The sequence below is a fragment of the Merops nubicus genome, unplaced genomic scaffold (assembly GCF_000691845.1).
Source record: "Merops nubicus isolate BGI_N331 unplaced genomic scaffold, ASM69184v1 scaffold18206, whole genome shotgun sequence".
Taxonomy (NCBI): Eukaryota; Metazoa; Chordata; class Aves; order Coraciiformes; family Meropidae; genus Merops; species Merops nubicus.
Genome location: NW_008614569.1, coordinates 14,800 through 36,275, shown reverse-complemented (window position 1 = coordinate 36,275; position 21,476 = coordinate 14,800). Strand labels below are relative to the sequence as shown.

At 46.6% G+C, this 21,476-nt stretch overlaps 1 protein-coding gene across 1 annotated transcript in view; it reads left to right on the top strand.

The window, feature by feature from the left end:
* HK1 (hexokinase 1) overlaps positions 1-18,404 on the top strand; it is a 34,312-nt gene extending 15,908 nt beyond the window's left edge. The window contains exons 5-18 of the mRNA XM_008942287.1: positions 382-477; positions 1,714-1,813; positions 1,905-2,088; positions 2,308-2,463; positions 4,438-4,671; positions 6,397-6,701; positions 7,285-7,433; positions 7,537-7,656; positions 9,489-9,584; positions 10,283-10,382; positions 12,513-12,696; positions 14,774-14,929; positions 15,614-15,847; positions 16,580-18,404. Of these exons, the coding sequence (XP_008940535.1) occupies positions 382-477; positions 1,714-1,813; positions 1,905-2,088; positions 2,308-2,463; positions 4,438-4,671; positions 6,397-6,701; positions 7,285-7,433; positions 7,537-7,656; positions 9,489-9,584; positions 10,283-10,382; positions 12,513-12,696; positions 14,774-14,929; positions 15,614-15,847; positions 16,580-16,724 (2,259 nt within the window). The 3' untranslated portion in view covers positions 16,725-18,404. The remainder of the gene's footprint in view (positions 1-381; positions 478-1,713; positions 1,814-1,904; positions 2,089-2,307; positions 2,464-4,437; positions 4,672-6,396; positions 6,702-7,284; positions 7,434-7,536; positions 7,657-9,488; positions 9,585-10,282; positions 10,383-12,512; positions 12,697-14,773; positions 14,930-15,613; positions 15,848-16,579) is intronic.
* The last annotated feature ends 3,072 nt before the right edge of the window (positions 18,405-21,476 follow it).

The following is a 21,476-nucleotide window of genomic DNA, read 5'->3' as shown; positions in this document are numbered from 1 at the left end:
TCACATCCCTTCTCTTTAGGCAGTCCTGCACAGTCAGCTGTTTCTGAAAGCAGTCGATTTCCATGGCCCAAAAGGATTAAATGGTTTTCTAAGAAAAACTGTCGAGGAGTAACAGGGAGAAGAGTAGGCTGAAAATACAAAATGCAAACAAACCATTTTCTTGCAAAGGAGGGGAAAATGATTTCCCATCTTTCAGCTTACTGTAATGAGAATAAAAGACCGTGATTGTCTCAGGTTGGGTTGTTAGGTCAGATAAGAAAAGAGAGCTGAAGATGCATTTGAAGTATAAAATCTTGTTTTTAAGAAAAAAAAAACAAAAACAAAAACCATTTTGTGTCCTATGTTGGCATGCTGTTGAATGTCTCTCTCTTATTTTGTCAGGGTATTCTGATAACCTGGACGAAGCGCTTCAAAGCGAGTGGAGTGGAGGGAGCAGATGTTGTGAGGCTGCTTAACAAGGCCATCAAGAAACGTGGGGTAAATTGTGCTTTGTCCCTTTTTTAACTGTATCACAGCAAACTGATGTTTCTTTGCCTGGAACCACCCTTCACGTCACTGACTTGAGTGTATGATCTGAGTGACGGAGCATGTGAAGATGTGTACTTTTGCTGTTTCCTGGGAAAACGGATCAACCTCAGAGTTGCTACGTGGAAGCTGAGATTTTCCTCATAGCACAGAATTGAGTTACTATGTTGTGGTTTGTTGCTGGCAACCATCAGCAATTTTTTCACTTTCCAGAAACTGGGAGAGTGCTGTGGATTTTCAGTAACACATCCCATTCCTGAGAAATGGCATCTCAGGGTCTGCACTCAGCTGAGCTGTGCAACTGCCTTGCCTGGGAGCAGGACAGGAGCAGAGTAGAAGAGAAGGGGGAGTTTGGGCTCAGTGAGCTGTGTCGTTCCCTGCAGTTTCTCACTGTTGGTTTTATGGAGGGTGAAGGTGACCAAGTTGATGACTTAAACAAAAAAACCATCTCACTGTGTGTGAGATGGAATGGATTTGGGTTTGTGTAACGCCTGCATCCAGGTGATATATTGATTACTCAGCATACAAACTCATCGGAGACTGGGCAGTGTTTGGGCAGTTGTGGTCACTTAAACCTGAGTTTTACTATAGTAAGTTACTATCATCAGAACTGGTATCAGGTAGAGTAGCACTGAAGAAGCTGGAAAGGAATGAGTGTGTGTCATTTGGATAGCTTATTTAATTGTGTTATTTGCTTATATTTTTGTATTAAAATCCTCACTTGAAATAAAACTCTTAGGTGTTTTAAATGAATTCTATGAGAAATACATATAATGGGGAAATATATGAGAAACACAACCTGGGAATATTTTCTGGATTGACTTCTCAAGCAATTGCATCAAATTGCTCCACGATGTTTCACTGCAGAGTTCCCTCCCTCAAACTGAGCCCTTGTCTTTCCTGCCTAAGGGTGTTTATATGACAGCAGGATTTGATCTCTAGAACTATGCTAGCACTGTGTTATTGTTTGCTTGGTGCATTGATCTGCTCTCACTGTCTTCTCGGGTATGTGGGATAAGGAACTGGCAGATGGAATGGATTATATTTAAAAAGATGAGCTGTGCTATTCAGACAAATTAGCTTCTTTTCCTTGTGAAATTAGTTGATATAAGCAATCTGGTGATAAACAACAGGCGGTGTTTCCCAGAGAAGCTGTGTAGTCCAAGTAACATTCTGTTCCCCTGACAGGACTATGATGCAGATATCATGGCTGTTGTGAATGACACCGTCGGGACTATGATGACCTGTGGTTTTGATGACCAGCGTTGCGAAGTTGGCTTGATCATTGGTAACACACATTGCTGCTGCAGCATGCACGTGGCTTTTCTCCCTTTGCCTGGCCTGTTTGGTTAGCACCTTCTGATGTCCTTTCCCTAAAGGCACTGGCACCAATGCCTGTTACATGGAGGAGATGCGGCACATCGACCTGGTGGAGGGGGATGAGGGCAGGATGTGCATTAACACGGAGTGGGGGGCCTTTGGAGATGATGGCTCGCTAGAAGACATCAGGACTGAGTTTGATCGAGAGATTGACCGTGGATCCTTGAATCCTGGAAAGCAGCTGTGAGTGAGGCAGTTATTTGTGAACTTTGGTTTTTTTTGCTTTCCACTTTGTGCTCCCTTTGCCACTTGCCTTATGAAGTCAGCAGTTCAAGAGAGCTCAGCTTTGCCCATGGTGAGGCAAACTGCAGACTGGGCTGCGTGGTGTGGTGGCAGAGCTGGGCTCTGCCTCCCAGCGTTGCCCATGGACAGGTGGGTGATTGCTGCTGTCCTCTCCTGCAGGTTTGAGAAGATGGTCAGCGGGCTGTACATGGGGGAGTTGGTACGGCTCATCCTGGTGAAGATGGCCAAGGAGGGGCTGCTTTTTGAGGGGAGAATCACCCCTGAGCTCCTCACCAAAGGGAAGTTTGAGACAAAGCACGTTTCTGCCATAGAAAAGTGAGTACCCATCCCTTTTCACAACCTGGGTTTCACAGTGCCTGAGTACTGATTTTCCAGTATCTCTTTTTGCTTTGTGGGGAGATGTGCTGCATTGGGGGTGGCTACCATCCTCCAGTGAAGGTACACAGCTGGCACATGGGGCAGTACCCCAGCAGGCAGTCTGTGCCCTCCTTCTCAAGATTTTTCCCTTTTTCTGTGTTGGGAACTATGGACCCTACCAGTCCACACAGCTACAGGGTGTGTGCCATGCTACCTCTTGCCCTGCTCACAAAAACTCAGAAGTTGCTACCCTGTGGCTAAACACAGGAGTGAATTGGCTTAGTGCCTCCAAGCAAATACTTGTTTTGCCTCTTGCTGTATCCACGGGATTGCTGGGCAGAAGGAAAACAAGCGTGACAAGGCAGAGCATTCAGTCTCGTAGGCAGTGCCTGCTGCTACACCGCGACCTCTGAGGTATGCGCCAGTTGGTTTCTTATGGTGTCATCACCCCTTTGGTCAGTACTTACTGACTCTTTCCACTGTGTTTTTGAAATTCACATCACTGGGATAGTTTGTGCTGTAGTTGTTGGGTTGGCTTTTCTTTTTGAAATGCTGCTGATTTTAGTTCACTTGTATGGAGGTACTGATGTTGATCACGACTGCAACACCAAGAGAATAGTGATTTCTACAATGGCTGTTGCTCCCTGCCTCGTTTTACTCCTATCCCTGCAGACTGTTATCTGAACAGCTTTCCATTAAACATTTATGTTCATTTGTCTTACCCACAGAGGAACATGTAGTGGACCAATGTAATGCTGAACAACAATGAGAAAAATGCAGTTGCTGAGAAATTCAGTTAAGAGCAAAATTCGCCCTGAAATCCCACCTCACTTCCTGAAGAATGCTTTGGTTATAAGCAGGGAGTGTATCCCTGTGCAGCTCCAAATTTCTAGCTGGTGCTAGCAAGATGCAGGAGTCCTTAAAAAGATGTATGGACTGCAGTTAGTAATGACAAGATATACTCCTTGTGTTTTTGTCTGGGAAATGAGGGAGCTGGACGTGGATGAGTTGTGCCAGAAACTTTGCTCTCAGGCTGGGTGCTAATGAGGGAAAATACAGTGCAAGAAGCAGAAATCCAATGAGATTGTAAAAGCCTGAAAAGAGACCCATCAGGGTGAAATCACTTAGGCAACCTTCACCCAGGGTTTTGTTTTTCACCCTGGGCTTAGTTTATTGAGACATACAAGCGAGTGAGTGTGGGATTTGGTGTATGCTCAGGCCTGTGCTGAATTGTGGGGCTGGTGGTTCCTGCTCCAGAGAGAATCTGTTTGAAGTTTAAAGCATCAGTGTGATGAAAAAAACATTTCATTCTTCCAGGCTCTGTAAAAGTGCTTGGAAGTTGCCAATTTTCTTGAGGGTGCACTGAAGAAGCTGTCATGAGGTTGCTGCTCTGCTGTTGGACCAACTGCAGCCTGAGCTACCACCCACGCCGTGCTCCAGGATGGGGGTGGTCATGGTCCCATGCTTCATGCTTTCACTTGTGGCGTACAGGAAGCTTACTCAGTATGAGATTTGGTCTGATTGTCTGGTACGATGAAAATGTGGTCTGTTTTGGAGAGAGACTTGCACACACTTATCATTGGATGGTTTTCCAGTGATATGATATACCTCTTCTCTTGTGGGGAACAAGCCTGAGGGAAGGCAGGCTCTGGGATACACATGGGAATAATCCCACCCACAGGGATACCTGGAATTTTGCGTTTTGTAAGTGGCATGTTTGCACTAGGCTTTAATGGAAAGCTGTTTCTACCTGTGAATTAATGCATATTTGGGGCATTTCATTTCAAGCTTCATGGAGCTCCCCAGTCCAGACCTCTAAGAAATTTGCCTTTTGCAAACCCCAGGCAGGGACGCTCACGGTTGGGTACCCTTCTGTCCTCCATTTTATAGCTCTCTTACTAAGGAGTACCCTTTACTGTTCTCTCTTTGTAGGAGTAAAGAAGGTTTGAACAAAGCCAAAGAAATTTTAACTCGCCTGGGGGTGGAGCCATCCCACGAGGACTGCATCGCCGTCCAGCACGTCTGCACCATCGTGTCCTTCCGCTCGGCCAACCTGGTAGCCTCTACACTGGGTGCCATCCTCAACCAGCTCCGGGATAACAAAGGGGTCGGCCGCCTCCGCACCACCGTGGGGGTTGATGGCTCCCTCTACAAGATGCATCCACAGTGAGTCCTCCACCTGTTAAGATTCTTCACCTGACACGGCTTCTGGTTTGGCAAGTGTCGAGGGTGTAATGCCAAGATGTCACCCAGGCATGTGGCTTGGGTGTGAGATGAGGAACCTGAAACACAGGCATGGGGGTTTGGTCTGAGATGGGGAGCTTAGTGGAAAAGAGAGATGTCTTGAAGTGGAGAAGTAGGGTGAGATTTAAAAACAAAGCAAAACAAAACTACAAAGAACCAAACCCCTGAGTAATTGGATACTGCAGTATCAGTGAAAACTGTGGTCTGAACTCATACCTTAAGGGATCTCAATAGACCTCTTGGAAGGAGAGTGTCTTTATGTAAAATATTGCTTTGTGCCTGTGGATTAGGATTTGAGGAGACCTGCAATCATGTACCTTGGTCCCCATTTTCAATTTAAACTGTTGTCATGAAAATTACTGTGCTGAACTGTATATTTTTCAGTCTTTTCTGAAGATATACTTGGAAACCAGGGGGAAGAAAAAAATCAGTACTGTGGCCCTTTAAGAACTAGTTTTGTCCTGATTTTCCTCATCTTGAAAAGTTATATTGTTACTCAAACTGTTTAGATTTATGTAGAAATCAGTTCTGAAGATATACTTGGAAACCAGGGGAAAGAAAAAAATCAGTACATGCATTCCTGTGGCCCTTTAGGAACTAGCTTTGTCCTGATTTTCCTCATCCTGAAAAGCTACATTGTTACTCAAACAGCTGTTTAGATTTATGTAGAAATCAAGCCCTTTAAGAACTAGTTTTGTCCTGATTTTCCTCATCTTGAAAAGTTATATTGTTACTCAAACTGTTTAGATTTATGTAGAAATCAGGGAGGAAGTTGAGCTCTTCTGCTGTGGATATACCTGGGCCTGGCAACAGGGTTTGGTGTGAGTATTAGTGTCAAAAATAAGCCCGGTTCCCAAGCTCTACTGCTGTGGGTGTTAGGTAGTGGCTGCTGGCCTGTGTCTGCTGGAAGAGCAGCACCTGTGTAAGGCTTTCCAAGCTCAGGAGGAGGAAATGGAGGAAGTTTATGTGCACACCATAAAAGGATTTTGTTTAGTAAATAAGAACTGGTAGTAATAAGTCAAGTTTCCAGCCTGGCTGTAAGATTTATCTCTGGGTACAGAAGGGGAGCAGAAATACAGCATACAGGACATTGGCACCGGAGCTGGCTGGGAGGGCTGGCTGTCATTTATGAGGAAGCTTTGGAAAGGACAAATATGTTTGATGTTTCACTTCCAGTTGCTCATTGTTTTGTTGGAAAAAAGTATTTTCCCTAGTTAAAGAAAAACATAAGATTTAGCAAACAAAAAAAATTTCAAGGATTGCTGTTTTGACTAGTTTTTCCAGATGGGCATATCGAGGGTGAGCTAAGATAACATGTGGGCAGTTTCTGTTGCTGAGCTCTTTCCCCACACCATCTAAACCAGTGAGTTCAGGACAGCTCGATGACCCCAGCAGCGGGGATCAGAGGGGCATTGGGGATGAGACTCTGATGCTCCCCCCTGCTTTTTGCTGGCTTTTCTTAGAAATTCAGAAGGAAAGAGGTGACGGGGAAGAGCTGCTCTTCCTGGCAGTTTCCTGCTTGGGAGGCTGCAGCTGGTTTGGGCGTGACGAGGCTCCTCGCTCCTCTTGCGGTCGGTCTGTGCTGGCAGCAGAGGTTTCGGGGTCTGTGGGTGCGGGCGGTGGGCTCTCAGGCTCCCCTCCCCACAGGTATGCCCGGCGCCTGCACAAAACCACGCGGCGCTTGGTGCCCGACTCGGAGGTGCGGTTCCTGCTCTCGGAGAGCGGGAGCGGGAAGGGGGCGGCCATGGTGACGGCGGTGGCCTACCGGCTGTCCGAGCAGCACCGGCTCATCGACGAGACCCTGGCCGAGTTCAAGCTCACCCACGAGCAGCTGCTGCAGGTCAAGAAGAGGATGAGGGCAGAGATGGAAGCGGGGTTGAAGAAGAAGACTCACGAGACGGCCAAAGTGAAGATGCTGCCCACCTTCGTCCGCAGCACGCCGGATGGGACAGGTAGAGGCGCGCCCTCGATGGACTGAGGGCACTGGCTCGGCTGCAGCGTGCCCAAAATGGTCTCCTAGAGGTTGGGTTTGGGGAAGAGTGAGCAGATGTGGGGCAGTGAAAGAGCGAGCCTGCTGAGCTGTGCAAAGGAGGAAATCTCAGCCCTGGGCAGGGCAGCCTGCACTGCCCTTCTGCTGGTTGCTGGCAGCCTGGCCCTGTGTCCTTACCCCAGGGCTCAAGCAAGCCACAGCATTGGGGGAGACAACCACAGCTGGGGTCATAACCCAGACCCATCTGAACCCTGTTTGCACAACCTGGACAGTTCTTTGCCTTTCAGGTTGACTGGCCAAATTTCTGCTTTCACTCAGGGGACGCTTGTGCCAGTCCTCTTTCCTGTGTTGGTTTAAAACAAAACAAAAACAATAAAAACACCAGAAAAAGGGCTGGAATAATTAGAGTAGCCTCTAATATCCTTCTTTGATGAACATCTTCCCAACTGAGTTTCTAAGAGATTTTATAGCAAACAGCTTTCTGGGCAAATCAGATTTTTAGATTTTGCTTATGGTTCTTTAAACACATGCATGTTTCTTTACAGAGAACGGAGACTTTCTGGCTCTTGACCTTGGAGGGACAAACTTTAGAGTTTTGCTGGTGAAAATCCGCAGCGGTAAAAGGAGAACAGTTGAGATGCACAACAAGATCTATGCCATTCCTATAGAGGTGATGCAGGGAACAGGAGAAGAGGTGAGTATTTGTCTTTCTCTTTTGCAGCACTGCTGCTTTTTAAATAGCTTCTGAAGATCATGTAACGTGTACAACTTCAAATCCATTACTTTTCTCTTTAAAGCTGTTTGATCATATTGTTACCTGCATTTCTGACTTCCTGGATTATATGGGAATAAAAGGCGCACGTCTTCCTCTTGGCTTCACGTTTTCCTTCCCCTGCAAGCAGACCAGTCTGGATGCTGTAAGTCCTTCAGTATCTTTTGAATCTGCTTTTGTGCTTATGCTAGGCCTGATTTCTCAGCATTCATATCATCTGCTTGACACGGGGAGGTTGTACAAGGGGAGGGTTAGTGCTCTGACCCTGACCACCAGTACAGCTGCTCCTACAGATAGTTTCTTTAAAGGTAGTAATGCAAATGCTGCTCAGCCCACGTGTCTTGGTTTAACCTCAGGCAGCAACTGGGCACCACAGAGCTACTCGCTCACTCCCCACCCCTCAGTAGGATGAGGGAGAGAATCAGGGAAAAAAAAAGGAGTAAAACTCACAGATTGAGATAAAGACAGTTTAATAGGGCAGAAAAGGAAGGGATAATAATAATAATGGAATATACAAAACAAGTGTTTAGAACACAATTGTTCACCAGTTGCTGACCAAGCCAATCCCCAAGCCACGTTGCCCCTTGGCCAACTCCCCCCAGCTTCTGTGCTGGGCATGACATCATATGGTATGGAATACCCCTTTGGCTCTTTTGGGTCAGCTGTCCTTGCTGTGTCCTTTCCAGTGGCTTATGCACCCCCAGCCTCTGCTGGCAGGGCAGTATGAGAAGCTGAGAAGTCCTTGTTAGGACACTGCTTAGCAACAACTGAAACATCAGTGTGTTACCAACGTTGCTCTTGTTCTAAATCCAAAATACAGAACTTTACCAGCTACTAGGAAGAAAATTAAATTTACTGGAGTTAAAATAGGACAGTATGGCTATGACAGATAAAAGCATTTAGATTTTCCTTGGTAGTATCCCTTTTTTAAGGTGTCATGATTTTTCCAATCACGTAAACCTGCTGGCCTGTGATACTTCCCTGGTTTTGTGAGCAGTAAGCCAAAATCCATCCCTCCTGCCAGCACCTGTTCCCCAGCTGATCTGGTCCCATGGGGTGGAGTGGATGGTCCAGGGCCTACTTGGCTGTATTGCCCTAAGAGTGACAGTGTAGCCTGCAGCGTGTCCCTGTCAGGTCCACCCTTTTTCTTTTCACTTTCATGTTTAACTTCTTCACTGCCACATACTTCCACCAACATCCCCTGTGCAGCTGCTAATAGCTTCCTGTGTAATTAGCACTTTTTTTAGAAGGCAGACACATTTACTGTCACACTTTTTTTTAATTTGGAGTTTGTTGATTCTGTCATGCTTTTTTTTTTTTTGAGTTTGTTGCATTACTCTGGAAGTTCAGAGACCAAGCATGATTAGTAGTTTTAGGTGCAAATTCCACGTGTATAAAGAGATATTCCTTTTAATAGAGATTCTCCTGTACAGCCTCACACTGAAGTATTTGAAATGTCAATTGTACAGAATAACATTTCAGTTGTAGCAAAAATAAGATGAATATTCATATACAAGGAAGGAGGAAATAGGCAGTGCTGTTAGGAGCAGCATTCAAATGGCCAGCTCTAAAGTGCTCTCATCTTGCTGATGATAGGCGGCTTGGTCAAAGCAGGGAAACTTTGGAGTGTGACTGAGAGAGAAGACAGGTTGTTCAGCAAAACATAGCACCTGTGTTGATGAATACTGGAGAATCTCCTCCTTGAGCTGAGGTCCCCTATGACTCCATGTACTGACTGGACATAAATATTCATGGCCCTTTGCTGGGACCATGGTGTTGTAGCTGCGTTGTGCAATAACCTGTGCCCACCTCTGTGAAGTGTTGTGCTTTCGTGCTGCTACGGGCTGGGGAGGTGGGCAAATGCAGGGAACTTACCAGATGGAGATGCTCAGTGATCATCCCTTAGAGGACTTGCAGGATTTTTGCAGCAATCAGTAGTGCACCAGGAAACTTATTTCCTATTTTCTTTCTTTTTAGGGTATCCTTCTCAATTGGACAAAAGGCTTCAAAGCTACAGACTGTGAAGGAGAAGATGTGGTGTATTTGCTTAGAGAAGGAATTAAAAGAAGAGAGGTGATTTTTTCTGGTGGCTGTAGTTTCTTTTTCTCCTCCTACCTCCTCTCCAGACTTGACAGACCTTGTGGGTCAGGCTGGCTCCCTCTCACAGGTTTTGCATGCCTTGAGGACGTGGGCTTTGCCTCCTGTCCTGCACAGCAGGTGTTTGCATTGCAGCAGCTCCAGATACAGCAGCCCCTGATGCTGAGTGGCTGTGCTGGCTCTGATGCTGACATGTAGCCTGACCACCATGTAGGATGGCCTAGAAGTGTGCACAGTGGAAATGAGAGAGTTCAGCCACCAAACCAAAATGGCTACTCAAAAGGAGCTATGCTGGGGGTTTTGTTTCATTGCTTGCTGTTTTTGTTTTTTTTTTTTTTTTTATCCCAGAGACTTCTAATTTCCTAAATTTGGCAGAACTTTGAAGGCTTCTTTCAAACCCTATGTCAATTTTCACTGCATCAGAGCATGGAGAAGGCAGTTTTCAATATAGTGAATGGGGGAATGCACCTCAGTGCACCTTAAATGAGTTTTTCCCCCTCCCACCCCTAAAATAATTCCTATTTTTGCATGTATGAAATCAGGCTGATACTTTCCAACCTGTTGTTTGTGTGTTTTGACAGCATCCCCTTTGGTGTGCTCCTTTTGTGTCCCCTTTGGTGTGAGGGATTGCCCAAAACCCAGAGTTCTCACTGTTGTGTTTCTTTCTTCCAAAGGAGTTTGACTTGGATGTGGTGGCTGTGGTGAATGATACGGTGGGCACGATGATGACTTGTGCTTATGAAGACCCAAACTGTGAAATTGGACTCATTGTGGGTATGTGTTAGAGATGCTTTTTAATTGGCACTTTTTTATTAAACAGCATATCCACATATCTGTCTGTGTTCTCATGGAGATATCCCTGTGGTTAACTGAAAAACCAGGGCTCAGGTAGTCTCACCAGCTCCTGGAGTAGCCCATAAGAGTTTAGTGCTCAGGTAGCCCACAGCCTCCCTCATACATGTGGTCTCTCAGAATAAACTTGTTAAGCACAGTCACAATTCCCGAATGGCATGTGAGGGAAAGCTCTGATGGACAAAGTGCAGCGACTGACAGCTCCTTTCCCAGCAGTGAGACAGCTGAAATAATTCCACAGGCAGCTGCTGATGCCTTTGCAAATGTCACGCCTGGGGTGCCTGAGGCATGGAGTGGTGTGAGTTCCCAGTGCTCTCGGGAGAAATGAGTTTTCAGCAGGAGAGAGGGGGAAGAGGCACTTGCAAGCTTTGTGAACGCTTTCAGTTGCAAGTTGGCTTGTAGGAAAATAAACCACCACCAACCTCTCCTCCAGACAGCTGGAAAATGTCCAGGATGAGTCAGCAGAGTGCAGTGTGGGTAGGAAGCTGTGTCTGCACAGCTCGGTTGGTGGCGTGTTTTCAGGGACAGAGTTCTCTGCAGGGAAGACAGCGTGTCCTTGGGGTGCTGAGAGCACCCTCTGAGGACAGTCTGCTGCAGCCCTGCCAGATGAGCTCTCCAGCCAGCGTGTCTGTACAACACAGGGGCTCGGGGGTAGCCTGGGTACATCTGGATAACGAGAGCCAAAGCCCCGGGGCTCTGACAGCTCCCTCTGCCCTGCCTGAATTGCCTTGGCCAGGCTGACAGTGCTTGCTGAGGAGCCTGCATGAGCGGGCAGCCATCCTGCTCTCTCCAGCACAGGGAGGTGGGGAAGCTTTCCTGCTGTCACTTGGCAGGGAAAAGTATTCTTGCAAGGGTGAGTTCGTGTCACGCTGGTGCCCTGTCTGCCCAGTGCCACCTCTTCTGCCCAGGAGAGCTGATGCTTTGAGTCTCCACTGCTTGAATACTTTGGAAACTGCCACTAATGAGACCAGGTTTCTGCTTTTCATCTGCTGGCAACAGGACATCATCTAAAAGCCTGTAATTAATAGGTATCCACTTATTCAGGCAGCCCTTACTTAGCTCATTCTGGATGATGAAACTTGGCCAGTGCTGATGGTCCCCAAACCCACAACTGGGTTTGTTCTATTTTGGTCCTGCAAGCTGAGACCCGAGTCTTGGTCTGCAAGCCCAGATTTCCATACCCCTCGCCCCCTGCCCCAACCCTGTGCTGTGGCTCAGCTCTCCTACAGCTGGGGATTACTGCAGAAGGATCTATTCTTTCTCAGACTTTATTGATACAGTACCCTAAAAAATTTGCAAAGGAAAGTTGACTGGCTGATATAGTTGGTGCCAAATCTGTGATGCAGGGTTAAATGGGAGTTGGTTTGCAACTTCAACAAAAGTTTTGCCCCACGTAGCAGAAAAAGCTTCCTCTGTGCTACTGAAGTTTTGCTCCCTAAGGCCCCTCTGTACCTGGAGAATTTTGCAATTAGCATGCTCCTTAGGATCCCCTTTTAGCAGAATCAAATATGGCATCATTTCAATATGGAAGTAACCTTCCTGCCAGAGATGATTTAACCAATTTGAGTCAGAAAAAAAAAGGCAAGAACTAAAAAATACCCCGCAATTAGTTGGTAAACCCCCCGGGGTTTTCTTTTCCTGATGCCTCACAACTGAGGTTTTCGACTCAGCAAATTTTCCCCTGAATTTTGTGAGTCCATAGGCTTTGTGGAAGGTGATTCTTAACTTCAAAATCCTGCTGGTTGTTTGCTGTGCGTTTGCATTCAGAAGCACATGAAGACTGATGTGCCAAAAAGTGCCACACTGCTGCTCCTCTCTGTAGCACAGGACCCTCAGCCCAGCTGTCCCGAGTGGTGCGCCGCATCAGTAATATTCTCCATCGTAGAATTGTTGAAGAGTGGGATTTTTTGGTGACATTTCAAATGATGATTGATGTCTTCATTCAGAAAAGGCACATTCAAGATCCCCCCAAATGTTTTGTCAGGGCCGTCGCGCTTGTTCTAGTGTTGTTTTGTTCAAAAAAAGAATAATGTCAGTATTCTCTTCTTCCAGGAACTGGCAGCAATGCCTGTTACATGGAAGAGATGAGAAACATAGAGATGGTGGATGGTGAGCAAGGACGGATGTGCGTGAACACGGAGTGGGGAGCGTTTGGGGATAATGGCTGCCTGGACGACATCCGGACAATATATGACAAAGCGGTTGATGACTATTCACTAAATGCTGGAAAGCAAAGGTACTGTGGGGTAGATGGAGTGCTATGTGGAAGCCAGGCTGCTTTAAATGCTTTTAAGAAAGAATTGGGTTTCTCCCACTTGGAGGAGGGAGAGGTTAGGCGTGGAAAATGACTGCAGCCCTGCTATCCTGTGGGACGTCCCTCTTCTGTGCTGTTCCTGGCCGCTGCTTTTTTGCAGCCTATTTACTGCCATGGGGAGAACTTGAGTCTTGAAATTATGAAGTGATCCTTTTTCTTATCCTTTTTCTTATCCTGTGTTGTACTGGGGCAGTTACAATGACTTGTCATTCTTTTGCTTTTGGTCTCAATTTAATCTCTTTTAGCTGAACTCTCTTTGTTAGAGGGCTCTGCCTCTAGAAATCCTCAGCCGAGACCAGGCAGCATGGTTAGAACTTGGAGCTGCTCACTGTAAAGCAGTCAGGAGCTTTCTAGCAGTTGCAACCAGCTCTTATTACAGGCAGTTTTTTGGATTAAATATGTCATGTTAGAGGATCTGCGTTTCTTTCCACTGGAGGCTGATCCCTTTTAGGGGGTCCAGCTTGTGTTTGGGCAAGTGCTTCTCTGTCTGCTTCAAGAAAGGGCTGACGAGGAGGTGTATCCAGCACCGATAAAACTGGGCTGAGACTGCTGCATGCCTAGACTACAATTTTTCATAATTTCTCTGCAGCAATGCTTTGGAGCCAGGGGCTTTTAAAAAGATTTTGTGACTAGAGTAAATGTGCCTGAAAATCTGGGGGATGCAGACAAGTTGGCAGATCCTTTGGGAAGCGCTTTAGAACTTAGGCCTAAACAGACCCAGAGAGGCAGATGCGGAGCGAGCCTGACGCAGTGGCAGAGTTGGCATGGAGTAAGCAGCCAAAGGCAGTAGTCGAGAATGCCAGGGGGAATAATTTATTCTAGAGAGAATTAGACACTTAAGAGGGGGAGGACACTTGCTGAGTACAAGCCTGAGAGAGCTCATGGTATTAAATGGACTTCATGGCCTGCTTCCAGTGGGATGGCGCATTGGGTTCAGCTTGATCCAGAGCAGAAACCCTGCTTTAGAGCTTCAGGAGGTGAAATGAAGGATGTATCACTAAATGCACTTGTAAAGAAATGGAAGTGTTCAGTTCTAATTGGTAAGGGGCACTGGTCATAGACCCCAGAATGCTCCACTCAAACCAGAATGATGCTGGAGGGGAAGAAGTACAAAGCAGACTCCTGTCCTCCTCAGCACAGAGCTGCCCTGTAGCAGTGATGAGAATCGCTCGTGGACCACTCCTTGTTGTGTACCAGGAGGAGGTCTGCAGGTGGAAGATATTCCCTCTCTGTAGTCTTGGGGCACACTTGCAAGTGGGAAATTTGGGTCTTGTGTGCAAAGTTGGGGCGAGAGAGGTTCAAGACAGCTTGGTTCCTCCCTGTGGTTTTTGGACTACCGGTTCCCTGCTGGAAGCCAGGCACTGGAATTATATGACAAGCATAAACCAATCCTGGACCTCCAGCTTGCTAGTTTACAGGTCAGTGATCCTGTACAGTGAACATGCTGGACGTAACTTTTCACATTGTTTATCTTCTATAGGCTTTTGCAGCATAGGATTCCCTTAAAAACACTGCACTTGTAGTGACTGTACCTTGTGGTTTTCCTGTAATTTCGCTGCAGGGAGCCACTGAGCTTTTTCTGTGGAAGGTCTCAGCTGTGCTTCAGGAGGGCTCCTAAATGTTGTGCAGTGGAGACAAGTTTTCTCTGAGGTCCACTCAGGGATGCCTGGCAAATTTGGCTTTCATCTGGGCACTGTTCTTTGCTCTGGTTCTCATTTCTTTCATCTGGGAGAAATATCAGCGGTCATTAACAACAGCCTGGCCAGGGCAACATGGTAGTAAGGAACAGATGAAGTGTTTGTAGATAGACTCACAAGGCTTCCCGCTGAGTCTTCATGCTTTTTCTTGCCCAGTTTTTTCTAGTAAATGGCCATTCTGTGTAAATTGGGTTGTATTTTTCATGTCCCTGATGTGTGTGGCCAGGACACCTGGCTGATAAGGCAGCTGGGATGCTGCCTTTGCAAATGTGAAGCAGCTGTGGCACTGTCGTTCACTGCAGGTATGAGAAAATGATCAGTGGGATGTACCTGGGGGAAATAGTCCGCAACATTTTGATCGACTTCACCAAGAGGGGGTTCCTGTTCAGAGGCCAGATTTCAGAGACTCTGAAGACCAGACACATCTTTGAAACCAAGTTCCTTTCTCAGATTGAGAGGTAAGAGTGCTTCACAGAAGGCTGTTTAGGGTGAAATAGTGTCATAATGCTCATCTGGTGACACTGCTGGAGCGGAGGGACAGTTGGAGAGCGTTGCTTGGTTCTCCAGAGATAATCTGGGTTTCAGTATGAGCCTGCACATGTAAAGAAGGACTCTTTACATCTGAGTTTCTAGCAATGCTCACTGCTAAATCATGGCTGTCAAAGATTCCCTTGCCGTATCATTTTATTTGCTTGCTTGGGAATCAAACCAATTTCCTGTGCCCCTTGTGTGTGTCTAGCTATAATTGTTGAAATGAACAAACACTAGCTGAATGAACACTTCTTTACTGGATATTTCTGTGTCTTTTTTGCTCAGACTCTGTATTTTAAAGTAATCTCAAAGCCTGTTGAGTCTTTATGGGAGGAAAACTCCAAAGTGGTCATTAAAAACATTTTCATGAATGCCCTGTGGTAAGAAAAGAGGAGGCAATGCAGAGCTGGACTCAAAACCTCCCTTGCTGCCTGTGCCCCTCTCCTGCTCTGCAGCATGGTGCTGGGGGGAATGAACTTGCATTCCCCAAGGTCTCTTGCTGCTGCCTGGTGTGGGTGCGTGGACGCAGGCATCAGCGCGGTGGGGTTTGTGGCAGTGGTGTGTGCCTGAGGGGAGCCTTTAATAGCCACTGTGCTCTTCTGGTTCTGCAGTGACAGGTTAGCCTTGCTGCAGGTGCGAGCCATCCTCCAGCAGCTGGGCCTCAACAGCACCTGCGACGACAGCATCATCGTCAAGACCGTGTGCGGAGCGGTGTCGAGGCGAGCAGCTCAGCTGTGCGGTGCTGGGATGGCTGCTGTTGTAGATAAGATTAGGGAGAACAGAGGTTTAGAGCACCTGGAGATAACGGTTGGTGTGGATGGGACTCTGTACAAACTACATCCACAGTGAGTATCGGCCTCCTCGTTAGTTTGCCTGCCATCGGTAGCATGACACTTGTACATCCTTTCTCTTGACGCACCCAACCGGTTGCTTTCACTTGCTAGGTTCAGAGCCAGGGAAAAGAAATCTTAATCAGGGGTGGTTGGGGCTTTCTGTAAAGGCCACCAGAAGATCAAGAAGGAATTCTGAAGGATTCTTGGGGTGGTGACAAACTGAAGGGGACGCAGGTTGCCAAACAAGTTGGAAGCTACACAGCAAGGGAAGGATCTGTAGGCTATGCAAAGGCAGCGACAGAGCAGTGCTGAAGTGTCTGGTGGCTCTTTGGAGGATGTCCCTGCTCAGTGTGCAGAGGAGTTGGGCTGCTGTAGAGCAGTGGCAGGTGGGGGCAGGAGTCTAAAAGAGCTAGCTGCAGGAGGAGGAGAGGACTAGTGCCCATCTCTGATGTGCCTGGAGGGAGATGGGTGGAAAGGAGATGACTGTGCAAGGTCTCTGCTCTCCCCTTAGCTGTGGTACTAGCACTCCAGGTTAATCCCACACAGAAAGAGAGGCAGGGGTGAAAAGCAAGTGTTTTTTTCCTTTAACTCCCTCTGCGCTGCCAGTCTTGAAATCCATGCTAGTCTGCAGCAATTTGGTCTTTCCCTGGTGAAAGGGGGAGCATCGCAGAAGCCCGTAGCTTTGCTACGCTCTGCAGCTGCTGCAGGACCTCCCTCACCCGCTGCCGTTGTTTTCTTCCGCAGCTTTTCAAGGATCATGCACCAAACAGTCAAAGACCTGGCGCCCAACTGCGACGTGACCTTCCTGCTGTCTGAGGACGGCAGCGGGAAAGGGGCCGCGCTCATCACGGCGGTGGGGTGCAGGCTTCGCGACGCCGAGCAGAACTGAACCCCACAACCCTGGCCCCGGTCCTGTCTTGTGAGCACTTTCTCATAAAGCAGCGACTGCATAGTCAGAACTGGTAAAAACCCAGAACTCACTGCTTTATCGGGGGGAAAAAAAAAAGTACAACTAATGACATAAAAAATAGGATACAAGATAGAATGTGTGCTGTTAATAATATCTCCTGTTTCTGGACCCCCAATCTGCATGTTTCTTATTCACCTTGTTGGTACCTTCCCCATCTGTAGGTCATGGAAAACTCAGTCTATAATTTCTGCAGGTGTCCAAAATCGATTGTTGTCCGAGATGAAATTGCCCCCAAGTGATGTGAGTTGAGAGCTACCGTTGCATCGTACCAAATGTGTTCTTTGCAGCATCCCTGTTAAGCACACTGCCAGCACGCTGACCACCAGACCCGGGTGTTGATGCTTTTAGCGAAGGGGAAGCAACAGTTCCCTCCTGCGTATCTACCTGCTGTTGTTTCATCTAAAGCGGTTGTGAAAACGTTATGGTGTGTCAGCACTGTGCACACACGTAACTCTGTAGTGGGACTTGACAACGCGACTTACTTGCTTCCTTGATGCCTGTTTTGTCATGGTAAAAGTAAACGCCCTTGTCCCACAGATCTGGTTCCACTGGTATTTCCCATTGCTTCTGTGAGTAGTGTTGTGTTACTGGGCGAAATCTGTCACGTTTTGGCAAGAAATCCCTGAAGAGTAAAACAAAGTGGTTGGTGATTGGGGTAATCCAAATCTCCACGCCTGGGAAATCGGTAGTTTTATGGTCCCTACGTGGGCTGTGCTGTATTCTTCTGTTTAAGAGTTCTTATAAAAAATATTTTCTATCTCTTCTTGTTAGTCTAGATCAGGGCACTGCGGCTGCCCTTCTACTGACTCTACAGCTAGACGGTGTCACTCGGATGTGTGTCCTTCTGTCTCTCGCCTTAAATGGGTGTTTGATTCCACACAAAGCTTTAATCTTTAATACTGTTAAGCAGCCACTCAAAACACAAACGCTCAGCTAGAATTAGTAATCAGAAAGGAATATGAGAGTTTGATTTTGATCTTGCCTGAGGACCCGGTTGCGTAAACTCAACAAACTGCAAAGCCAAAATCAAACCCAGCTTATTCCAAGGACTAAAGCAGCAACAAAGATCATATACACTCGGTGTATCCTGTCCTCTGTCGAGTCAATGCCATTAGCATATTTGCATACCAGTTGCATTACTTAAATTGAGAAACAGTTAGGAAGGTAGATGTTGAATAACGTTGCAAGTCACGCCACTTTCTGCAAAGAGGGAGACCACACAATAGTCCTTAATTCCTGCTCTTCTACCAAAAATGAATTTGAGATGTCTGCATGGTTTTTCCCTGTTGCCTTTTCCTGCAGAAAGTAGATGGAAATTTGCAGGTTACTCCTCTTTGTCCTCATTCCACTCGCCTAAGATTTGGATTGCCCTACCTATCGATAACATTTCAATATGCATTATGGTGCACTGTGAGTGAATGTTGTAAAGTAATATGTGAGTCACAGTCATTGCAGCTTTAAGTGTGTGTCTACCTGAAAATTTGCATGCCTAACTGGTTTTGCAAAGGTAGAGAGTCTTTTTACTTTGCACACTAGTAGCTCCGATACTAGTGTTACGTGATACTTGTGAAAATATTAAACTTTTTTGATGTGCGTTAACTGGTGTTTAGTGGTTCTTTCTGGAAGAGGTGCTGTTGGCTGGTGGCTTAGTGCTTTGGGAAGAGCTATTGTGTAGGGAGAGCTGCAACCTAATCCCAGTGGTGCCTGCGTTTTGTGTGTGTGTTTTTATTCCCGGGCATTCGGGGTCAGATTCAAACAGGGTGGATTTCACCCAGGTCCCCATGCCTCGTGTTTCCTGATGTAGTTCAGCAGAGGCACAGAGCTGACAACGCCCAAATCTTAGGGGGCATGTAGCTTGTCCGGGTGCATCTCACGCCCCGGGGATCTGCAGTGCAGGAAAGCCTCAGCCCACTGCACCCAAGCCAATGTGATTCTGTTAGGCTTTGCCAGGTACACGGTGGTGGATACGTTACGGTCGCTGTGTCCCCCCAGAAGCCTGATGCATGTCAGAGTCTGTAAGCTCCCTGTGTGCGTAGGGTTGACGTTTGCAGAATCGCAGTGTCGGGTGCTCACACTGCTGGTCTGCACACCCTGTGTTGGAGCTGCCTACGAAAGCCCCCTTGCATACACGGAAGTTGTACTTCTCCAATAACCCATTTTATGTTACAGCTTGAATAGTCTCTGACACTCTTGACGTGCAGCTATGACCCCAAATAGGAGACAGAAGAAGGTGAGAATCTTTTGGGGCACAGGGGGACACATTGCGTTTTAGTTGCTTGGAGATTTGCAAATCTTGGGCCTGCCACCAGCAGTGCTGCAGGAGTGGTGTGAGCTGAGCCTGGGGACCTGGGTTTGAAGCACTTCAGCATCTGAGGGCTAGGCTCAGTGCAGGATAGAGGATGAACGAGAAGTGGAAGTTAAACTTGGTCTCAGGGTGACTGAATTTTGGAGATGCTGGCATAGGTCGTTTTGTTTATTGGATCCAGCTCATAACAATTAGGGAGTGAGTTTGTGTTTCTAACAGCGCAACTTTTCCTACTGTGGACCAGAGGTGATGTACTTGATAAGACACGACAGTTCTTTTTCCAAAGGGAGACACGGTGGGGTTTCCATTTCCAGAGTACTTCCTACCCCTAGGAAACTGTTCCAAGTGAATCACAAACTATTAACTGTCTGAAGAAATGTCTCCAATGTTATCCAAGCAATGACTGAGATGTCTTACTTAAAGCTTTTAGGCTTGGTGAATAAAATCATAGTCCTCTTAATTGTTAAGCTGTAATTACTGCAATATGAACACAAAAATCTTATATTTCCTGGGGAAAAGACCATTTGCATACCACTGTTGTAATGTCATCTGCTCCTTACTCCTCTGGGGGTTCTCTCAGAAGCCTTTTGAATGGGTTTTAAAACAAGCAGATTTTGTTTTGTTTTGTTTTCTTAAGAAAATAGCAGAAGGCAAAATAAAGTGTTTCTAAACTTCTGAACCCAGTTCTGTGCTTTTTGTTCATTCTTTTGCCATAAAAGGGAGATTCTTCAAATGTTTTTCTTTACTGGCTGCAGGAGCTCCATTGCTACTTAGAGCATGAATAACTGCAGAGGAGGGATTTATTGCTGACCTGGAGGTGTTTTACTACTGCATGGTATTTAATCGTGCCTGTATTTATATGGAAAATTACATGTATTTGCTTTGAAGCATGGTGTTCCTGTTCTATCCCAGGAAATAACGTAGTCTGCCCTGGCATGCCTTTTCTTCCAGTATCTATCAGGAGCTCAGAGCATCTCTACTTTCTTAACTAGTTATTGCTGTTTCTGGCGGAGAAGCTTCTCAGGATCTGCAGTGAGAGTCCTCCAGGGCATTGGAGGGAAATCTGGCTTGCAACATGAAGAAATCATCCTCTGCTTTCTGCACCCAAACAAGAGAGAGAGATGCCTTGAGCTGCCAGAAAACATTGGTGTCTGTCAAGGACTGCACAGGGGGCACACTGCCAGAACGTGCATGACACTTGGGCATCTGGAATAGGCTCTGTCTGTTCAGGTGTGACGGAAGATGGAGGGGAAGATGGGATGCTTAAGATAGATCTGTTTGGTCTAAAAAGATTTGCATTAGAAAGCTGCAGGATTTCAAGGGTTTAAAAGCCTTACAACCACATCACCTGGGCATGGGAGTGGTACAATTTACATGTATGAAATAGTGAGCTCTGTGGTAGGTGTGCTTCACTTCCCTGGAGCAAGAGTCTTTGTAACCTTTGGTCCAATCCCAGAGATGTGTCCCTTGCACAGCAGCCCTCCCAAATGGTTTTGAGTCCCTTCAGAAGGAAGACTTGGTGGTGGCTGTCTGCAAATGCCTCTTACTGCTCTCCTTTGCCCTGCATGCACGCCAGCAGTGCAGCCTCAGGAAGAGCAAGCTGGCCAGTTAAGAGGGCTGCACAGATAATATCTGGACTAGAAACTACCTGCTGGTATGATTTAAACCAGTGAACTTTTGAAGAAGGGTATATAGCCATGTGCTCTTTTGTCCCATGAGGAAGACAAGTTTGTTGGGCCTCTGTGTAACATAATTGTTCTCCACAGCAGCCAGGGAGGTGAAGATTTAAGTGGAGAAGGAAGATGTATCTGCTGGTTCCTGTATTGAAACAGCCTTGGGAATTTAAGCCTCACAAGACTTTGTAGTTCTGCATTCACAGAGCAAAGTGGAATATTTCAAATAACTGGATCTTGTTGGCATTGAAGGTGCTATTTTTATGCTAAGGTATGGCTCTGTGATATTATATACAAACCTGTCTCAAAAGATGAAGTTGATTGTGAGGTGCTACTCATCACACCAGTATTAAAAGCTGAATTACTTCTATATAATGTTTATATTTCAGCTTCTCCTGTTTTGCATTCCTGAACATAATGCTTCAGGCTTTGAAGATTATATATTTCAGCATTTATTTTCATGTCTGAGAAAAGAAGAACAGTGGTGATAAATACGGGGTAAGTCAGGAAAGGGAAGATGAAGGAACTGTCTGGGAGAAGATAGCAATGGGTCAGACTGTGGTTAGGACTCAGAAGAGGGAAAGGAGGTGGATGCAGATTGGATCTGTGAGCCTTGATCAACCCATAGCATCCTACCCCCAGCTACTGGCTCTTCAGAGAGCCTCACTCTCTAAATTAGGCACTGCAATTAAC